This window comes from Onychomys torridus, chromosome 11, assembly GCF_903995425.1.
Source record: "Onychomys torridus chromosome 11, mOncTor1.1, whole genome shotgun sequence".
Taxonomy (NCBI): domain Eukaryota; kingdom Metazoa; phylum Chordata; class Mammalia; order Rodentia; family Cricetidae; genus Onychomys; species Onychomys torridus.
In genome coordinates, this window is record NC_050453.1 from 31,476,036 (window position 1) to 31,498,820 (window position 22,785).

Below are 22,785 nucleotides of genomic sequence, written 5' to 3' on the forward strand. Positions count from 1 at the left end.
TGGGGCGTTGAAGTCTCCCACTATTAATGTGTGGGGTTTTTTTTAAATGTGATTTAAGCTTTAGTAATGTTTCTTTTACATATGTGGCTGCCCTTATGTTTGGGGCATAAATGTCCAGAATTGAGACTTCATCTTGGTGGATCTTTCCTGAGATGAGTATGTACTGTCCTTCATCATCTCTTTTGATTGATTTTAGTTTGAAGTCTATTTTGCTGGATATTAGGATGGCTACACCAGCTTGCTTCTTAAGACCATTTGATTGGAAAGTCTTTTCCCAGACTTTTATTCTTAGGAGGTGTCTGTCTTTGAATTTGAGATGTGTTTCTTGTATGCAGCAGAAATATGGGTCCTGTTTTCGTATCCATTCTGTTAGTCTGTGTCTTTTATAGGTGAATTAAGTCCACTGATATTAAGGGATATTAATGACCAGTGATTGTTCATTCCTGTTGTTATTTTTATTTTTATGGTGGTAGTGTGTGTGTACTTCTCTTCTTTGGGGTTTACTGCTGTGGTGTTATCTATTGCCTATGTTTTCATGGGTGTATCTGCCTTCCTTAGGTTGGAATTTTCCTTCTAGTGCTTTCTGTAGGGCTGGGTTTGTGGATAAGTATTGTTTATATCTGGTTTTGTCTTGGAAGGTCTTGTTCACTCCATCTGTGATTATTGAAAGTTTTGCTGGGTATATTAGTCTAGGCTGGCATCCATGGTCTCTTAGTGTCTGCATTGTATCTGTCCAGGTCCTTCTGGCTTTCAAAGTCTCCATTGAGAAATCAGGTGTTATTCTGATGGGTTTGCCTTTATAATTCACTTGGCCTTTTTCCTTTGCTGCCCTTAATATTCTTTCTTTATTCTGTACATTTAGTTGTTTAATTATTATGTGGCAAGGGGACATTTTTTGGGGGGTCTGGTCTGTTTGGTGTTCTATAGGCTTCATATATCTTCATAGGCATTTCGTTCTTTAAGTTGGGAAAGTTTTCTTCTATGATCTTGTTAAATATATTTTCTGTGCCTTTGAGTTGGTATTCTTCTCCTTCCTCTATCCCTATTGTTCATAGGTTTGGTCTTTTCATGGTGTCCCAAATTTCTTGGACATTTTGGGTCATGACTTTGTTGGTTTTAGTGTTTTCTTTGACTGATGAATCTATTTCTTCTACCATATCTTCAACACCAGAGATCCTCTCTTCCATCTCTTGCAGAATTGGTTATACTTGTATCTGAAGTTCCTGGTTCTTTACTCAGATTTTCTATTTCCAGCATTCCTTCTGCTAGTGTCTTCTTCATTTTTTCTATTGCCCTCTTCAAGTCTTGGATTGTCTCCCTTGCTTTTTCATGATTTTCTTTCAAGGACTTATTGGTTTTTTTTTTTTTTTTTCTGCTTTAATTGTCCTTTCCTCTAGTTTTTTATAGTGTTCTTCCCATTTTTTGTTTGTCTGTTCCTCTACTTTATTTTTGATTTCTATAAGGCTCTAGCCTCTTCATGATGTTACTTATAAGGTTGTTTTCTTCTGCTTCTTCCATTCTGTGATGTTCAGGTCTAGCTGTTGGAGAAGGGCTAGTTTCTGGTGATGCTGTATTGCTCTTTATTTTGTTGTATGTACTTCTGCCTTGGCATCTGCCCATCTCCTCTTAGGTTGGTTCTTGGTCTTATCAGTGTAGTTGGTCCAGAGAGAGCTGACAGATTTAGGGAGCCTCTCTCTGGTCCAGATGGAAGCTCTGGGCCAGATGGGAGTGCTGGCCCAGATGAGAGTGCTGGCTGGATAGGAGCTGGGGGGCTGTACTCTGAGTCTCAGGAAGTCCTTGGGGTCTCCTTATTTTGTCTAGATGGGAGCTCCTCTTGTCCAGATGGGAGTTCCTCTGGTCTCTGGTCCAGACGGGAGTTCCAGGGCAGGATGGAAGCTGGGGGCTGGTCTCTCCGGGGCGGACAGGAGCTGGGGGCTGGTCTCTGATTCTCAGGAAGTGGCTGGGGTCTCCAGCAGATTGGTGTGGGGGCAGGGTGTGGAGACTGCAGGGTCTTCCTGCAGTCTCTGGTCCAGATGGGAGTTCCGGGGCGGACAGGAGCTGGGGGTTGGTCTCTGAGTCTCAGGAAGTGGCTGGGGTCTCCAGCAGATGGGTGTGGGGGCTGGGTGTGGTGACTGAAGGGTCTGCCTGCAGTCTTAGAAAAGGGGAGCCTTCCCACAGGGCCTGCTGATTGACCAGAAACTGGGGCCAAGTTGGTCAGGTCCTCCCGGAATGGCCTGTGTCCAGCGGTGGGACCCAGGGTCAGTTGCCTCTCTGGCTATAACCCCAGGCACTCGAAAATAAATCTTAAAAAAAGAAAAAAAAAAAAAAAACAGACACACATAGTGTCAATTTTAAAAAGAAAAGAAAAAAAAAGCCTATAAAGCTCCATGGGTGCACCATTAGCCAGGAGGAAATGCTTAGGTTGCACAGAAGAAATTGCAGGCCTGTGTTTCTCCTTAAGTCTGAGAATGACTTGAAAGTGCCACTCAAATGGAAGAAGCTGCTGTCACATCCTCCTCCCTTTCCTGCCTAACCCCAGTTCAGGAGCAGAGGAAATGAGTTCACCTCCCCCTGCTTTGTGATGCCCCCTTATTGCCCTAGTTTGGGGAAGTAGAGCTGTGTTTGGAGCAAAGTAAGCTGGGTCACAGCACCAAACCCGAAAGTTTAAATTGCCAAGTGTCCTTCTGTTACTTAATGTGACTCCAGTCCATTAAAACAGCAAATCCCAGCAATGTTATGGTCATCTCTGGGAAGAGGCTTTCCACTTAAAGTTGAGAAATCAAAGTAAAAGCCATTGGTGATCAGATTCTGTAAACACTGCCTATATGAAATAATCGTCAAAATAAAGGCATGGTTTATGCCGAAAATGGTGTTTAAAATGGAAAGGAATTGAAACCAAGCAACAGAAAGCATAGTGTCGATAGTCTAAGTCAGTGTTAATTCTCTCCCTCAACTCATCCTTCTCATAGTACAGACACACACTGAATGAATGAATGAATTAATTAATTAATTAATTAATGCTAGTTATACTTTTCAGGCAAGCAGTAAAAGTGGATATGCTAAAAATATCACATCTCAATTCTCCCTGTCTACAGAGGTGCCAGATTATTTGACTCATTACCACCTGGGGGCAACTGTTGACACTCCAGACGTCATTTGTGGAAGAAGGTCTGGCAGATTTGAGGCTTGGAACTGTCGCCCATTGTCTTGACAAGAGTCGTGACTACAGCAAGCTTCTCGAGCATTTTATGAGCGTATTTCATTACTTTCATGTCACAGTCTGGTTCCAACCAGTACACAGATATGTCACAGAGGGTGTGAAGCTATCTCCTGTGGGCTTCGCCCTGGAAGGAAGCCACTCTTCAGTGTGTCCTTAGTTTTGCCATTAACATGATTTCCTTTTCCCTGTCCCTCCATGCCATCTAATAGAATGCCCCCAAGTTTTATCTTGAGTGACACCTAGTGGTTCCATGTTATATGAGAAATCTCTGGCAGATGATTTCTAAATCCTTCCAGCCTTTGAGATTATAATGCAGCTAGCTCTTTTCTCCTCTCAAAACCTAGAAAGGAGTTATATGCAACCCTGGGGGTGAAGTGGGAAAGCTGTGGGCAGTTCCCTTCACCTGGCCAGAGCAGAGAGACACACACTATGGGGGGGGGGGGTTAGAATAAGATGTCAACAACATTCACATTTTCTCTTCTATTTTAATTTATGGTTATTTTTATAAAAAAGCAGAATGAAACCCAGAATGTGACATTCCACATTGCAAAACCATTTCAAAACCATCAGGCAGCAGACCCAACTGTGGTTCAGCAGTTATGTGTCTCGTTCCTGTCTCTTGTTTTCTTTCCACTCATAGATCATTAAAAAAAAAAGAAAATTGGACAAAGTCAAAGGAATTCCCAGAGAACAGAGGGCTCCAATCCAATACAACTTTCCGCTTAAATTTTACATACTGAAAATAATACAGCAAACATTCATGTGTCAAGAGTTTCTTTACTCAAAGAATGAAAACTATTATGGGCAAAGTTGATACTGTTTTTTTTTTTTTTTCCCATTCCAGCCCCATTTAGCATCACCAACATTTATACTGTGTTTATTCCACAAAATAAGTTATTCCATATTAAAAGTACTATCTTACATCCCATATTATTTAAGGTGTATTTTAATTATATATTATGCATTATTATATGCCAAAATTTATTTTTCTTTTGGGTTATAGCTATTTATACTTAGCTGTATGCTGTAAGTGAGTGCATTATTTTGCCTGCTGAATTCCACTGCACAAAGAGATCAGTTCATCTCTCTTAGAACATTTTTCCAGTAATGTTTCCTAATTTAAAAACAAACAAACAAAAAAAAAAAACAATGTTATACTCACCTCCCAGTGGCTGACTATCCTTGTTTCATCCTTGTTTAGAATCACGGCTCCCTGCTTTGTTCATGCCCACTATCATGGTTACAGGGATGTTCTGCACTTGCTGTGAGTGGATATCTGATCCCTCCACACTCTGGTTCCCAGATGTACAGAGTAAATATTTGCAAGATGCACGATGCCTTCCTCTGCTACTTTCTTTCTTCCCTTCTTTTTCATTACTTTATCAGGCGGTGATAAAGACAGATCATCCAAGGTGTATGTGCAAACCTCGTGTTGGAAAATGACAAGGAAGCTGGAGCCTTTGATGGCTGAGGAAGGTGAAGGTAGTGAGGGTCCATGGTACGCACCTCTACCCACATTGACAGGACAGGAGGATGTGAACCATTTTGGTCATGGAACCAACATGCCACATTTTCTGCCTTTTATAGTGGAAACTTGTAGTCATCCCACAAAGGTAGAGGCAAATAACAAGTCCAAAGAAGCACCCAAGAAGCTCCAGAAACACAAGCAAACAACAGATTTACAATGTTATGGATAAGGTAGAATTTTGAAAATATACTCTAAAAAAAAATAAATACCTGTTCCTTTATCAAAAACAATGAGAACAAAACCAATACTATCAAAAATCAAACTTTCCAGAACTCAGTGTAGTAATCAAGGTTTGAAATAATTTTTTTTCTTTCAGTTTAAAATCTCAAGAAAAACAATTGAAACTGAGGGAAACTATTGGTTCTGTGGTAACTTATTTAGCCCGTTACCATCTTGTATTTCTAGTCCTCAAAAGACTTAATAACTAACAAATTCATAACCAAAGTAACTGTGAAAATATCACCCTAGCCAGCACTGAGGAGGTGAGAAGGTTTATATTGTCCTACCGGTTCTCCAGGAAGCCATGCTTGACCTGTCTACCTTCTCCCTGAAGAAACAACATTCACATGATTTGTCTTGATCTGCTCTGACCCAGAGCTCATTCCATGCAACAGCTCTGTTCCCATCATATGTTAAAACAGGCCAGGAGAACTGCTTGACTCGGCAGCTGCCTTGGATGACAAGACCAGGTGCATCAAGTGAGCTACTGACCAAACACAAAAGTCAGAGGATGAACTGTCTCCAGGGAACTGTGAAACTGATATACTCTTGGGTATCCCCAGGCTATGCACATGTGCAAGTCTCTCTTCATGCCAAAGACGCCCCCTAGAGACCCCAGGCTCACATCACATTCTGAACTTGAGACTCTGCACTCAGTAAGTAAAGTCAAGGTAGAGTTATGAACTACTGGAAATCATAAAGACATTTGAACACCACACACACACACACACACACACACACACACACACACACTCATCATCTTGATGAAGACTATTTCCAAGCCTCTTAGGAAGTCTGTATAATATCAATAGAGCGCTACTAAGTGAGCAAAGAAGTCAGTAGTCACACATGACAAATACAATAGACTCAACAGGATAATAAACCGAGGAAATTTGCTACATTCATAAAGTTAAAATGAATCCCATCTACAGTAATAGCAAGAGTAACAACAAACAGACACTGCATTACAGTCTTTAAAACATCCAGGGTTCGGTGAAATTTTTCCTGTGTCTAAGACACAGGAAAAAATCATTAATACACAGAGAAGAATAGATGTTGAACTAATTAAGTGAAGTGTGTAGGGTGTGTGTGTGTATGTGTACATGTTTGTGTATGTATGCAAGTCAAAGTCTTCCTGTGTTGCTCTATACTTGAGTTTTTGACACCAAGTTTCTCACTGAACCCAGAGCTCACTGACTGGCAAGGCTGCCTCCCAGCAGGCTCCAAGGATCTTATCACCTTTGCCTCGTCAGCACTAACATAACAAGTGTGTGCCATTGTGCTCAGCTTTTTATGTGGGTGCTGGAGATTCAAACTCAGGTCCCTAATCTCAGATGCCCCTAGGCCAAGACTTCTAATAAATTATTATAAATATAGTCACAGAACTAAAAAAAAAATGTATAAAGGACTAAAAGTACAAGAACGGTGTCCAACAAAAAGTATAAAACAATCAAATGCTACATGAGATCCTGTCTATGGTAATCAAATAGAAATCACAAAAGAGAAAAGTCAGATAATGTAAATGGAAAATGCATTGAGGTCCTCAATAACGTATTTGAGTAACAGAAGAGAAAACCGGTAACTTGATGATGTCTATTGCTATCCAGACTGAAGAATAGAAATAGAGAAAAGTGAATGGAAGTTTACTATGGAACACTATGAAGCACACTGACTTATGGGTAATACAAGACTCTTAAGGAGAAGAGAATGAAGGGTAAAAAAAAAAATATGTAAAGATAGTAGTCCAATATTCCCCAAATCTAATGAAAACCATCAATTCTAAGAAGCTCAGCAAACTTCAAAGAGAATCTCTGATGAGTTCTGAAGGATCTCCACAGAAACAAGTAAAAGGCACTGTACTAGAACAGGACATCATCAATCAAGGTAACCTGATCTGTGATCTGAAACCACAGGGAACTGATGCCGTGGGATGCCATTTTCAAAGCACCAGGAAAAAAAAGTCAACCAGTATTTCTAAATATAGCAAAATCACTCCTTTAAACTGAAGGATTGAAGACATTTGGATAATATTTGTGTTGGCTTGTTTTGGTAATAGAGCTTTCTATAATAAACATAATAGGTAAAAATGAAGGGATACTATTCAGTAACTCAATAACATGACAAATACTATACAATGCAGAGCTAAAATTTGTAACAATAAATGTAGTTACCAGGAAAGAAGATAACTGGGCTGTTGGTGCAGGTCTGCAATCCCAGATACTCAGGATCTTAAGGCAAGGGCATCACAAGTTCAAGGCCAGCCTCAGCAACTGAATGAAGCCTCTGTCCACAGATAGGTAAATATATAATGTGGTAGATAGATGATAGATAGATAGATAGATAGATAGATAGATAGATAGATAGACAGACAGAAAACTTAAACCTTAATATTTCATGTTGAAAAATAGAAAAAGAGATTAGGTGAGATGATGGCCAGGGAAGACTCTCCAGTATTTTTCCACAGGATCTGAAGACCATTCATATACCAAACTACATTCACAACAGCAAAAACAACCAAGTGAGAGACCACAGTACCTGGTTTTAGCATATGGTAATAAGTGCATTAAAGATGACAGGAAAGAAAGAACTATCCAAACAACATTTCCCTCAATTCTAAATGATAGATTATGGAGAGAGACATGGAATAAGGAACAAGAATGAACAGCAGGCCTTAGAACCTAGTATGAGTTAAGCCACAGTGAGATCCCATAGCTCCTGCCCTGTGGCCTAATGGGACAGGGGGGTAAGCATTTATACACGTTAGGCTAGCATCCAAGGGTCTATTCCTACCACCCATCTCCCAAGCTCAGCTGTTGTCACATGGTGCAGAGGAGGATCCCAAACATGGAGCTAAGTATAATGAACACAGGACTTTGTCTGGGAACCAGTGTTGGGTCCACCAGAGTGAACCACAACACCAGACAGAATCAAGTGACCCTTGTCCCAGGGCCAAAGCCCACAGTTGCGGGGCATTTACTCACCAACCCCACAGTTTCCGAGAGTTTTCTTGAGTGTGAGCAGCAGGAAATATTAGACAGAAGGATTTAGATTGTGGAGATAAACAGATAGAAAATAAAAGATAGCCTCGAGGGGACCTGGAACTTATTCCAATGGGCCCTGACTGTCTCTGCCCTAGGGTATTTATAGAGATGCCAAGGGGTGGAGCAAAAGACCTCCCCCCAGCCCAGCCAAAGTGCAGACCATTTCAGACACCTGCACTCAGGCCTGTGGTCCTAATCATCCTCTTTATGGGGACCTGCTGGGTAAAGCCATGAGGAACCTGAAAATGGTCCCCCCCCCCATCATAATTTCTGAACCTGCAACAGCAACAGTGGGCAGTATCCCAGGGAGACATACTCATGTGGGATTGCATTGCAGCTGCTGTGGTGGGGGCCTGTGGTATAACCTCAGGTACTGTGTAGCCCTCCCCCCCAGCTATGAGACACACGTACAGGCCAGCTTAGCATCAGCCTTGATAACCAGAGAATCTGGAACACTGGACTGCATGGCTTATTATACATGAATTCTATAAATTTTTCTGTGGTTAACAGACCTGCAATTGGGAATTTTAGGTCGTAGGCTTCAATTTTGCCATAAACTACCCTTTGATTTATTTTATATCCATTTATACTTCTACCAATTGAATAAGAAAATAAAATTTTTTAAAAAATTTCTTGCCAATATTTAAAATGATTGTTACTTATTTTTATTTTACTTTTACCTATTAGCTGGAAAATAATAATTAATTGGATTGTATTTCCACAAAATCAAGTATGAGTAATGCTCACTCCACACACTTATCAGCCATTAGATCATCTTTGTGGATCTTCTATCCAAATTGACCCAACTTCTATTGAAACAAATGAAGAATTTCTTTTTAGGAATCAGGAAGTACCACTAAGTAATGACACTGAGAATCAGCAACCCTGTAGTAGATATGTGAGTACATTCTGGCCAGGTGTCACAACCATTCTAGAATGGAATCTTTGAAGTATTCAGTTGCCATGACAGATGTCAACATTTCCAAGGAATCTCATGGTGGATAACTATCCAAAGGACCTTCCCTTTGTGTAACAGGGTTTCTCTTCACTACTTTTGTGTGATCAGAGATCACAGAGAAATTGGAGACAAGTAAGTGGCTTTTTCATTATTTCCATATGCAACCAAAGGACTTTTCTTCTTCTTCTTCTTCTTCTTCTTCTTCTTCTTCTTCTTCTTCTCCTCCTCCTCCTCCTCCTCCTCCTCCTCCTCCTCCTCCTCCTCCTCCTCCTTCTTCTTAGTGTGTAGTTATTGTTGTTGCTTTATTAAAAGAAAAAAAACTTTGGCTAAATTTGGAAATTACTTCACCACAGAATCATAACAGAAAAGCCCCACAATCTGGGTTGTGGAAGCTAGAAACCCAGGAAATCAATGGCACAGAGGGATATTTGATATTCCAAGATCCAGGAAACTAGAACGTTCCAGCCAATTCTAAAAGTGTGAGACCAAGAATGTTAAGGGTCAAAGAAACCCAGAGTCTAATGCCTGGGGGGTGTTCACCAACCTAAGACAGAACACCTGTGTGGCCTGGTCAGGTGTTTCCATGACGGGTAAGGTGACATGCTGACGTCTCACACAACCTAAGTCAGAAGCTCATTTTTTAGTAAAATGGGGGACCTGTAGGTCCCTGGCCCTGGTTCTGGGTAACTGTTGCCTTGCTTGCCAACCTTGACCTTGATATCCTCCCTATGCTAATTCCCTGTGAGATTCCACCCTCCTGAATGCTTAAGGGAAGCTCCTTGTCTGTGTATCAAGCATATTGGGCGTTAACAGCTTAGATGCAAGATTGTAAAATGTCAGGAGTCGGGGTGGGGATTTAGCTTAATGGTAGAACAGCGCTTGCCTAGCAAGTGCAAGGCCTGGGGTTCGATCCTCAGCTTAAAAAAAAAAAAATCAGAAGTGAACTTCTGCCCTCCGGGGTTCTCCCATTGTGCTGTAAGCCTGTATTTAAGACCTCCTCCTTCCTTCAGTAAATGGCATTCAGCATTCAAAAGGAGAAGAAGAAGAAGAAGAAGAAGAAGAAGAAGAAGAAGAAGAAGAAGAAGAAGAAGAAGAAGGAAGGAAGAGGAGGAGGAAGAAGAAGAGGAGGAGGGGATCAAGATCATGATGGGGAAACCCACAGAGACAGCTGACCATGCTAGTTGGAGCTCACTGACTCTGGACTGACAGCTCGGGAACCTGCATGGGACTGAACTAGGCCTGCTGAATGTGGGTGACAGTTGTGTGACTTGATCTGTTAGTGGGGTCCCTGGCAGCAGGACCAGGACTTATCCCAGGTGCATGAACTGGCTTTTTGGAGCCCATTTCCTGTGGTGGGATACCTTGCTCAGCTTTGATACAATGGGGAGGGCTAGGCTCTCCTTCAACTTGGTATGCCAGACTTTGTTGACTACCATGGGAGGCCTTACCCACTCTGAGGAGCGGATGGGGGTAGAGTGGGAGGGAGGAGGAACTGGGGTTGATATGTAAAATGAAAAAATGTTAGTAAATAAATATATTTTTTAAAAATCTCAGTGTCCTGGGCTAACCAGCCAGGCGGAAAACAAATGGGAAACTCTGTGGTTGCTGTGTTCTACACAGTCCTCAACAGACAGGGTAAAGCCCATCCACACTAGGAACAACTGTATGCTTTATACAGTTTACCAACTGAAATGGCAGTCCCTCTTTCCCAGAGACATCCCCACTGGCACACCTAGCTGAGACACTAATTACTCAGTGAAGCTGGCACACAAAATCCGCCATCACAGTATCTACTTTCTTTCCCATCTTAGATCACTTATCTTTTACTTTGTGGACATTGGGGACACTTGTGTTAACTTCTAACTCTCTCTCTCTCTCTCTCTCTCTCTCTCTCTCTCTCTCTCTTTCTCATAAACACACACACACACACACACACACACACACACACACTGTGAAAATATAATAAAAGATTTAAAAGTAACAACTATAAAACATAGCTTATACTGTGGTGACATTCCACTGCACTAATCGATGGTTGTGGATTGGATATGTATAAAAAGACATAAATCTGGTTAAATTATAACTAAATCCCAGCAATAAAGTTTATAGTGGCAGCATTTACAAATGAAATCAAAAGATTGAAAATAAAAAGATAGGGGAAAACCCTACTGGAAATGCAACAGTAAGAACAAGTCAGTTGAGCTTCAAGGTGGTGTATATGAATTTGTTATTGTTATTGTTTTACAAAGAATCACACACTGAGAAAGAATTCAATTATGAAAAGCCTGTTTGTAAGAAGAATCCAAGACAAACCTCAGTGTTCTTTGCCTCATAAAGGTAAAGATAAGAACTGAGTCTCTGGGGGCTGGAGAGATGGCTCAGAGGTTAAGAGCACTGGCTACTCTTCCAGAGGTCCTGAGTTCAATTCTCAGCAACCACATGGTGGCTCACAACCATCTGTAATGAGATCTGGCGCCCTCTTCTGTATGCATAATAAATAAATAAATCTTAAAAAAAAAAAAGAACTGAGTCTCTGAACACACTAGCTTTCACTTTCATTAAGCACCATGGCAAAGGGGTTTCACAGCTATAATTAAGGGCAGCCGGGCGGTGGTGGTGCATGCCTTTAATCCCAGCAATCAGGAGGGCCTTTAATCCCAGCAATCAGGAGGCAGAGCCAGGCAGATCTCTGTGTGTTTGAGGCCAGCCTGGGCTACAGTGTGAGTTCCAGGAAAGGCGCAAAACTACACAGAGAAACCCTGTCTCAAACTGCCACCCCCCCAAAAAAAACAAGGGCCAATAATAAGTTATCTTTGAATTACTCTAAAGAAAGAATATCTGAGTGGGTTCCACTTAACCTCATGAGCCCTGTAATTCTCGCCCTAGTGTGTTGGAAACAAGAAAGCCTGAGTGGCCTGTGGGTAGGGTCTTTATGATGGGGAACTGGAGATGGGTTCTAGGAGCTGAGCCACAGCCACCAGAGAGCAAGGCACAGGCCTGATGGATTTAGGAAGGGAGTTATACCAATAACCTAAATGGCCTTGGAAGAGGATGTCTTGCTTAGTGAGACAACAGTCCTGGCTCACACCACTGTGACTGGGAAGAGCCTACACTTAGTTTGGGACCTAGAGAATGAAACGGCTAAGGGCTGGTGTTCGTCAGGAAACTGGGTGTGCAGAACTTGGAGACCTAAGTTGGGAAATTAATGAAAGTTCCACATCCTATAACAATGTAATGTCAAATGGGTAGAGTAAAACCAAATGAAAGGAAAGACCCTACTCTGTGTATTAATGCCATTGACTCTCTTCCAGAATCACTGGAAGACTAATTCACTTGGCAGCATGGCACAAGACACTTCAAACACAAGTAAGGCTTTGGGGACTGAACTACTGGAATAGAGGAACTATTGGATTAGAGGACCTGAACTATTGGGATATTTGTGTGGGGAATGTGTGCATGTGTGTCTCTGGATGTGTGTGTATATGTGTGTGTCTGGTGTGTGTTTTGTAAGTGTGTCTGTGTGTGTGTGGTGTGTGTGCATGTGTCTGTGGTATGTGCGTGTGCGTGTGCGTTTCATAGGTATGTATATGAGTGTGTGTGTCAGACACAGACAGGGAGATTAGATATTGAACCCTATCCATGAACACAGGAGATCTGCTCTTGTTGCCTGGTAAGATATTCACAGTACTTGTATGTCACTATATATTATGACAGATATTTAGTATAAATTCCCTAAGAATAGAAGTAATGCAAATTTTCTCTGATTATATGCAAAAAATAGTAGTGGAAAACTTTAATACATATATATTAAATTTTCTGATAATACTGGGTGATATCTACACAGAAAACCATTTTCTGTTCACAATATTAGGAAATTAACTACATATCTATTACATTTGGAAGAGTCAACAAGAGTAGATTGAACCCTTATCAGGAAATGTTGCCACAATGAAAACTATCGTGAACATTTTCTTTTTATAAAAAATAATCCTGGAATTTAAATCATAGGTTGGATCATAGGCTCCTGTACCCCTCTGTTTAGAATAAATGCCACTTAGTATGGCACACTGTTTTTCCATGTGACAACCTAGTGTTTGCTAACTTCTGTTAAGTGTTGCTCTGGACTATACATGATGAATTTATCTGTGGTGTGTGTGTGTGTGTGTGTGTGTGTGTGTGTGTATTCTTACCATCCAAGTCAGGACAACTTCAATTTTAGAAATAAGGTCTAACTAAGGTGACAAGATAATTATTTTCATTGTTCTTTACATATTCTCTTTCCTCTTTCTGCCTAGTGACTCGTCTCCAGACTTTGCAGACCACTATGAAGTGGTACCATGTGGTATGTGTCAATCTATAAGAATATTTATTAGTGCATCTGAAATCTTCTCCAAGGGGAAAAAAATCACACTCACTGTCTCTATTGCAAACATGTAAAAGTAATACTTAACTTGTATAGGTAGATGAAGACAATTTGGTGGGGAGCTATCTTTTACATTATTCTCCCCTATAGCTTTATGTTCTCAATCACTCTCCTGAACATTTGGAAATGACATTCAGCACCAATTGAAAAGGGTATACTCCAAGCCTACTGATTCTCCACCCACCACCACAGCCGGATGGCTCCCCAAGTCTCCTCACTCTGTTACCATTACTGTGGAAATTACCAAGCCCCTCCCTCTCAGCTTCACATCACATGACATAATTTGTCTGTGCAGGAGTCATCTTGCTTTGCATCTCTCCTTTTCTACTTATCTTCTATGACTTTTTTTTTTTCTAGGCCTTTGGACACTTTTCTTGTCCTTCATTACTAGAGGACAGAGAAGTAATTATTCATTTTGTGCTGTTTGAAGTGTGTAAAGTACCCACTGTCTTAGAGAGTATTCATCCACCAGTTTTTTAAAAATATGAACTGAAATACTGAACCTTTAACAAACTCGGTCACCATTTTAATATCAATATTTAAGTCAAATTTAATATCAATATTTAAGTACAAGGAATACCACAATAAAATGTGTAACCTTTCATAAATGGGCCAGTATAGTTATTAAAACTTTTATACATAGTTTTATTATAATCCTAGGTATAAAAATATTACTGATAATTAAAATTAAAACATTGGTAACCATTGATAGATGAGTTGAATTTTGCTAGCCATGACATGAGATCATTTGCCAACATCCCCAACTCAAAGGAGAAAAAAATCTCATTCATACACTCCTTCATTCATTTATTCAAAAGTAGCTTTAGAACATCTGTGACAAGTCCAATATCATGCTGTAGTTTTGAGTTGCAGCACAAAATGAAATTCAGAAACTAGTTTCAAATAGCCTATAGTCCAATGGAAAAGTGAATGAAGTTAGTGCTAAGAAATGTCAGTAACTTATAAGGAAGGTACAGCAGGTTAGATATGACAGACACATGCTTGAAGGGACCTTCAAATTTTACCTGTGGCTAGAGAATATTAAATGGATGTTGTAGGATAGGCGAAATATCCAGCTGAAAGTGAAGTATACCCCAGGAAGAGAATGGAGCACAGGTATGCAAGGAAGCAAAGAGCACCACGTGCCATGACTCTTCCCTAAGGGGATGAGTTCCTCATTAGCAGGATTTATGGCCACCTGCAGGGGCAGAAGTGATGACCAGTGGGAGGGAGATACAATATTGTGCCATGAATGAAAAAGGAAAGATGAAAGATGGAAGCAGGGAAGGGAGGAAGGGCACCTGGAAAGAAGGAAGAAGGAAAATAAATTCCTCAGTTTCAGAGCTAAAACCTCAGATCGGGAAGAAGGAGATTAAGATGGAGACAGAGAGATAGAGACCTAGAGAGACACAGACGGAGACAGAGAAACAGAGCAGCCTCCCCTAGTCAAGCAACAACTTCAGGTAATACTCAGTAGGCACTCATGGCATACTAGTTAGCATCTCTGAGTGCTGAAAGGGAATAATCATTCATTCCTCACAACAGCCCTCTAGGGGATGTATTTCTGTCATCCCCACTTTGAAAAGAAGCCAAAATTGGTGGGAGGTGACTTGCCTGTGGTGGCATAATTATTAAGTGACAGGGCCAGTATGAAAACTCCAAGTCTGGTAGTAGAGTTAGTAGCCTGGCACCAAGGCTGTTGGCACTAAAAAACAGAACACTTGCTTGCTCTGGGGGACAGGGCATTGAATGAATGAATTATGATGTTAAAGATTTTAAATAAAAAGAATTCAGAATTAACAATGATGATGACACTGCTTTTTATTTAAAATTTCACATACAATGTATTTGGTTGTTTCCCCTCCCCCCTAACTCTCACAGATTTTCCCCTCCTCCCTACTCATCAAACTTTATTCTCCCTCTCTCTCTCTCTCTCTCTCTCTCTCTCTCTCTCTCTCTCTCTCTCAAACCCACAAAAATTGAAACCAAAACAAACAACCAAAAATATGTCAAAATGAAACAAAAAGCACAGAAAAAAGTTTGTTTTATGTTGGCCAACTACTCAGGGGAATTGGTCTTGCCCTAGAGTGTGGTTCATATACCAGGTGACACTCCATTGAAGAAAACTGATCTCCGCCCCCCACTCACTACTGGGACCCCATCTAGCTTGAACCTGTCCAGGTCTTCTGCATGCTGCCACAGTCTCTGTGAGTTCATATGTACATCAGTCCTGTTTTGTCTAGAAGACATTGTTTCCCTGGAGTTATCCATGACACCATTAATAACCAAAAGTGATAGGTAAAATTTTGAAATTGAAACAGACAGCCATCTAGTAAGGAAGGATGTTGTACTTCAGAATTGCCTGGAAGACTTAAAAAAAAATCAGTGCCTAGACTTGATGACAAATATCTAGAAATGTAGCTTAATTGTCAGAATCTATATTTTTAGCCTCTTAATGCACTATGGGACATTATGAATATTACTAACTGATTTCCAAGGGCACAAGGCCAGTTGGATCCTAATTTATGAGAAAAGCCCTGGATGATCATAACTATTCAAAGACAGACTGTTAGGTTAGTCAAAGCTAAGGGGACAGGAGCCAGTGAATTTTTGGCTCAAAGTGAATAGTGAATAGCACAAAGATGTTTAATTTCAAGATAGGCAATTTACCACAGAGCTGCATGTTACAGTGAAGGTTGTCTGAAGTGTAGATGTTCTTTTCTCCCAGCAATATGTGGTATGCTAACAATACAGATTACCAGAAATCGTTCTCCAAAGGTTAAATAAAATACTATTTGGTGTTGTAAGAGAAAGAAAAGGTATTTTAAAGAAAGGAGAATTACTTCTCTGTGCCATCCAGTCCAAGTGAACTCGATAGAGGAGGTAGTAGGGAAAGGTTAATGGCTGTGTCTGAGACATAATGCTGTGCCTGAAGGGGCATGCCATTTTCTTAGTTCAGACCCCAATCAGGAAGTTCCTCTAATTTAATACCCAGGCAAGCAGTCTTGCATTATGGTCACACAGATCCCACAAGACTCAACCCAGGAGATTCAAGAATAGCATGAAGCAAATAGAGAAGAGATTTTTCTCCCAAAGTAGCAATTAGTCTGTCATACACATTTGCCTGTACATTAGAGGGAGTGGATCCATTAGAGATGTCATTGCAATATATCAGAAATAGGGATCAAGCATTTCCTTGGCCCTAAAACCAGGAGTAATGTGGCAATAGAGGCTCGGCTGGGCAGGAGAGGTACGTATAGGAAAGAGGGGCTCCTCAGCCATCCTTTGCTAAAAGTCTACATTGTGAGTGGCCATTTGTCTTTCTTAAGTTATCCATGTGTTTCAGAAGTCAATGCTTTATTAGGTGTATGCTTTTCCATTCTTTCTGCCCACTCCACATATTGTCTTTACAGTATTTTGAGTATTCCTTTTCTCTGAAGAAACTTTTCAGTTTAACTAAACTCTTTTCTTTCACTTTTGTTGCTGACGCTTTATGCCACAACAAAAAATCAAAGTCAAGGCCAATTTCAGGGATCTTTTTCTTCTCTTTTTCCCCAAGAGTTCTATAGTTGTCATATTAGATTTAAGTATTTAGTAGATTACCACTTAATTGTTGTATATGGCACAAGACCAACATCATATACCTCAATACATATTGAGACCATTCTTTTGCCATTTTATGTTCTTGGTACCCACACCTAAAGTAGACTGACTATCTTTTGCTAAAATTATTCCTGAAATCTCAGTTTCATGTAATTGATTTTTTTTGGGGGGGGGCGGTATTTTCAGGCCTACTCTCTCATTACTTTACAACATGTTGGTACCTCCACTCTTTTTTCTCTTGGTTGGTTTGGCTAATTGGGGTCACTTTTCCAGTTTGGAAGGGAAGCATTACATATTCTTTAATCTTGTTTGCTTTTGAAGGGAAGTATTACATATTCTTCAATTACCATGTTTAGTGGTTACATGGTTATGTTAGATGTTCATTAAATAGTATTTGATCCTTATTCTCTAATGCAAATTTAGGCGATATGCACTAAGACTGAACTTCAATTACCCAGCTAACATTTCCATAGGTTGACTCTATACCAACTAGATTGCATTCAACTTTTCAGTGGTATACAGACACACACACCTGGTAAAGAGCATCCCATACAAATTTAGTCTGAAATGTTATAAAAGAATAATGGTTGGCTGTAAAAAGCCACCAACACTGTGGCTGAGTCACTAAACTTCTAGTTTTAATCCTATGAATCTTCTATTTACAGTCTGATTTGCTTCCTTTATTCTCTGTAGAAGGGAGAGCTGAACATGGTGGTATGAATACCACTGTTCTGTAATTGTTGATTCTTTGGTGTTTTTTTTTTTCTGTGTTCTTTAGGAGTTTAAAGCTGAAATCCTATTGGATACATACTCAACCATGCTATGTGATCAATCCATTATCTTGGCCATGAACTCTAGGTATGTAAGCTTTAATGATCCATGATTTCACTAACTAAATATCTTGCAAGTGTGATAGATTTAAAACATAATCATAAGAACTTAATTATTTTCAATTCATTCACCCCATTTCAGCTAGCATTGTTTAAAGGGGTCTCTCTCTTAAGAGTTTCTAGATTGCATTGATAAGCAGATACGTTTTAAGGCTGATGGTGGGCAGGTTTCTTTTGCAATCAATTTGAAGATGCACACAATCCCAGAAATATTGACTGGCTAGGCAAATGTGGTAATAATACTGCCTAGTTATCTGAAGTACACTGGATTTGTGGATTTGACTAGGTATGTAATCAGCCTATAACTTTATTTCTAGAGAAATATAATCTGATTTCTGAATAACTGTATGCCATTACTTTCAGAGAACATTATTCTTTTATATTTAAAGCATCATTGTTAAGAGACTATAGGAATCCGTGTGTCATATAAAGCCCAAACTATACCTCACACTTAGTATTTTTGTGCTAAGAAAAACTAATTAAGTTAGGTTGCATTTGAAATCTTACTCACTTAGTAATTATATTCCCTTTTCTTGTCAGTTTTGTTGATCCTTTGTTGCAATTTGAGTCACAGTTGAGGATAATAGAGTTATCTTTCAAAAAGGCATTTTCCTTACCAACTCTTAACACAGTGAAATCAATGGGGAAGAACCCTGAGGACATTAGGGACCTGCAGGTAGGCTCCTTCTTCCTTTACTACTGACAAGGTCTTAGCATACACCACAGCAAGCTACATGGTGCACCTCTGTGGTTAAAATCTCCTACCTATGTAATTTGTCTATCATATAATATTTGCTCTCACAAGCCCATATCCCTGAAATCCTCATGACTATAAGGATTTAACAGATTGTACAAGGTTTGTAGGAACAAATGAGTGAAGATAGTTTGAGTTAATTGGTTTAGCAAGACAAAGGAGCTTGTTGGAAAGTTCTGAAAGGGAGGAGAGGGGCAGACACAGGAAAATGCAGAAACAAAGAATCTTAAGATCAGCAACATTTGTGGTTTCTGTCTTGTCCACATTGCTACATGGTACATGTGAGCCCTAAGATGGACCTGCAACTGATGGAAGATGCTGATGAGTAACAGAAGATGCTAGTGGGCAATGGAAGATGCTAGTGGGCAATGGAAGATGCAAGTGGGCAATGGAAGATGCAAGTGGGAAATGGAAGATACTAGTGAGCTAATGAGCAATAGAAGATGCCAGTGAGCAATAGAAGATGTTAATGAACAATAGAAAATGCTAGTGAGTGAGGTCTTAGAAGTAGAGTTGCCCCCTCCACCCCTTTCTCATATTAAGTTTATGAGGGAAACTAGAATGCTTAAATGCAAAGCTATACACATTTGGTAAAATTTAATTTAAGGCCGGCTAGCCAATTGCATGTTTCTGTTATATATTTCAGAGTTTATATGAAAATATTTTCAACATATATGAAGATACTCTTATTATTTTAGTATCTAAAGACTTCTACAAGATACAGATCTTAAAGGTAAAGCAAAGAAAGCAAATGGTTTTGTTATAATATGAACAGTTTATCATATTCTGTTTATTTCTAATTGGCCATATTTGTCTCTCCATCTAATACTGGGAGGCTAGAATTTTTTTCTAGACATTAGATGATGTGAAATTACAGAGTTAACCATTTCCTTTATTTGAATTATTAAAAGATTAAATTTTGGGAAATGGTGTTAATGGCTACTGAGAAGTCAAGCCTTCTGTGGAAATATGTGGGAGTTGGGGGATAGTAAAAAACCAGTATTGTCCTAAGCTCCCTTCGAGTCTACATAACAATGGCAACTCTGTGATGATTCCTATTTGTGTTCTGTCCCACCACTGCTGGAGCTAAGGACTCTGTCATAGTTTGATTTCTGTAGCTGTGATTAAACACCTTGACAAAAACCAGCTTAAGAGAGGAGGGGATTTATTTGACTTACAATTGAAAGATATAATCCATAATTGCAGAGAAGTCACAATGGTAGGACTTCAGACAGCACACCATACCCAATAACCAAGAGGAAAGAGAAATGATATGCCCTTGGTGCCTGCTTACTAAGTTGCTTATGCTCAGCTAGTTTTCTTTATTTATATAGTCCAGGACCACCTGCTTGAGTAATAATGCCACCACAGTGGGTTGGATCTTCCTGTGTCACTCAACAGTCAGGGCAGTTTTTCAGACACACCTAGAGGCCAACCTGATTTAGGAAATTTCTCAATTGAGTCTCCCCTCCCAGGTGATTGGAAGTTATCTCAAGTTGACATTTAAAACGAACCAGCACACATGTCCATGTACAGTTTACCTTCATGTATACCACTTCCTATACTTGACTACACTCACAAACGTTCATCTATCAGCTTCTCAGTTCCCCAGTGCAAAAGTGTTGAGCATTTTAAGAGTTGAGGGGATCACGAGAAGTCTTCCTTCAGCAGTTAATTATGGCCATTATCATGAGACTAGGTCCTTGATAAAAAGAGGGACTTGTCCCCTTCCTTCTCTTTCTCCTTCATGCTTTTCCCTTTCTGCTTCCCACCACGGGATGTGCAGTAAGAAGGGCCCTTGATAGGTAAATGCTCCTCAACTTTGAACTACTTCATAGCCTCAAAAATTATACAAATTTCTAAGAATACTTAAAGTTCTTTACAAATCACCTAGTCTCAGATATTCTGTAGTAACATGAAATGGACTTAGATAGAAAATCAGTACCAAGAAATAGGACTGTTCTTAATAACAATACATATCTACATGAAATCAGTTTGAGAAATGGATAACAAGGGTGGAAGAATTTAGAGACAGGAGCTAGAAAAACCTTCTGTTACTATGAATAGAAATTTGGAACCATTGTTGTGGGGATCAGAAGATGAGCTATAGCAGAAGCCTAAATTTTCTTATGGACTATTTAAATGATCCCAGTTAGGACACTGGTAGAAAGATGCAAACAAAGACCATGTGGGTGAAGTCTCAGAGAGGGGAAACAAGGTGCTAGAGACTAGAATAAAAGATATTCTTGTCACACAGCTATGGAGACTTGGAGTAAGTATGCCTGTGTTTTAGAACTTGGAGGAAGGCAGAACTATAAAATCCCATCCTGGAAGAAATTAAGTCGTCAGCAGCTCAACCTCATCTCATCCTTTCCCTTTTGGAACTAGGTTATCCAGATGAAGAAGTTTCTAAGTAGTAGTGTCCATTTCGCTACATGGCTTCTTTGGTCAGTTATAGTAAAAGCAGAGGAGGAAAATAAGATTTAAATATCAAAGTTTTAAATAAAAATGCTGTAGAATGCAAATATCTGAGTAACACTTGGACAAGTATAGCAGCTTGTGCTTGAGAGAGAATGCTAATGAATTGGTTAAGTGACTATTTACTCAAGAGATTGATCTGCACAGGAGAAAGCCAGGTTCTGTCCATCTGGACAATGGGAAAAGGATCCTGAAGGCTTTTCAGAAAGCTTTGAGGCAAGCTAGGTCCTCAAGGACAGAGTTTCTGGAGAGGTACTTACAGCATTAACTGATCTGTACCAGTTGGACACTCTGTCCCTCAAGTGCCAGCAAACCATACCTCCACTGTCCTGGATAGGATTCAAGCAGGTCTAGGTGAGGCTCCATCCATATCTCTGAAAGGTATGAGCCATAAATCTTAGCAATGTCCATATGGAGCTAGTTCTGCAGGCACACAGAACCCAAGACGCTGTCTTCAGAATATATAAAGCAAGAGGCAGAATAATTCTGAGGTAAGTTGACATTTCTGGATCAGATACTATTTCAGTACTCTCTTAAAGGTGAAATACAAATACTATGCTTTTCAAAGGGAAAGTGTGAACCTAAAGAGGTGGCATAACATCATAGTCTCATACAAAACATTTAATGATACTGGAAAATTCTGATTAGAGTGAATATTAGTAACTGTTGAATAAATTTAATAAAACACAAATGTGTCAGTATAATAGTGGAAGTTGTACAATAGTTGGAGGCTGGGTTGCAACTTTAGATAAAATGAGGTCAAGTGTGGATCAATCAGTAGATGATGTTGCCTGCCTTGGTAAGTTGGAAACTACAAAGAGGAGCCTTTCAAAAATGGAAATACTGTGGTTCTAAAATAGCTATTTTGTTTCCAACAGGAAATGGTCACCTGGATGAGTAAGAATCAGCAGTGCTTGCAAGAACGAGTAATGATGGTCATCACCAGAGTGCTCATCTTTGCATCCAGGAGAGTCAGGAAATACGTAAGTCACTGACTTCAGAAAGTCTACCTACTCAAGACTGAATTTTTAGTTTGCCAGGTCTTAGGTCTTGAGATCACTGATGCTGGCTCAGTGCCAAAGGGCTAGGAGACAGGGATGTCTAGAAAGTGTCAACAGCCTACATGACTGTGTTTTTTCTAATAATTGACTAACTGCCTTCTACTTAATACACATACTATGAACGTGTTAAAACCCCAGAATTTTGCTATCTGGACTTTACTCTGTTGACCCAGTGTTATTTGTAATATCACATATTTCATCCTTATCTTCTTTCCTGTTTTCTGAAGTATTTTTAAACCTTTTCATTTTAAATACATACAACTAATTGTTGGGGGTCTTGGCAAATACCATGGCCCATAAAGTAACAATTTACATGAGGCAAGAAGAAAATCCAGTTCAACACTACTTAGTTAGTTGGTGTTGGGTCAAGCTTCTAGAGTTTGACTCCAATCGGTTATTGTAAGCATGTCTAAGTACAGTATGATTGGAAAGGAAGTTTCCTGGTGTAATACAATCCCCTGTGCACAAGACGACATAATTATACCAAAACTCTTCTCAAACTACATGTCCTTTCTTCCAAAAAGATGGGTTGTAGAGTTAAGCTACCTGTATTATCTTAAGGGCCTTGGGAAGGATCTGGTGTGGTCTTGATCATATAGATAATATAGAT

General features: G+C 39.8%; 1 protein-coding gene across 1 annotated transcript in view; it reads left to right on the forward strand.

Annotated features, from left to right (window-relative positions):
• The first annotated feature begins 12,307 nt into the window (after positions 1 to 12,307).
• The window catches only part of Mroh9 (maestro heat like repeat family member 9), a 55,676-nt gene continuing 45,198 nt past the window's right edge, over positions 12,308 to 22,785 (forward strand). The window contains exons 1-6 of the mRNA XM_036201959.1: positions 12,308 to 12,332; positions 13,262 to 13,308; positions 17,771 to 17,850; positions 18,423 to 18,558; positions 19,283 to 19,369; positions 21,993 to 22,097. Of these exons, the coding sequence (XP_036057852.1) occupies positions 12,308 to 12,332; positions 13,262 to 13,308; positions 17,771 to 17,850; positions 18,423 to 18,558; positions 19,283 to 19,369; positions 21,993 to 22,097 (480 nt within the window). The remainder of the gene's footprint in view (positions 12,333 to 13,261; positions 13,309 to 17,770; positions 17,851 to 18,422; positions 18,559 to 19,282; positions 19,370 to 21,992; positions 22,098 to 22,785) is intronic.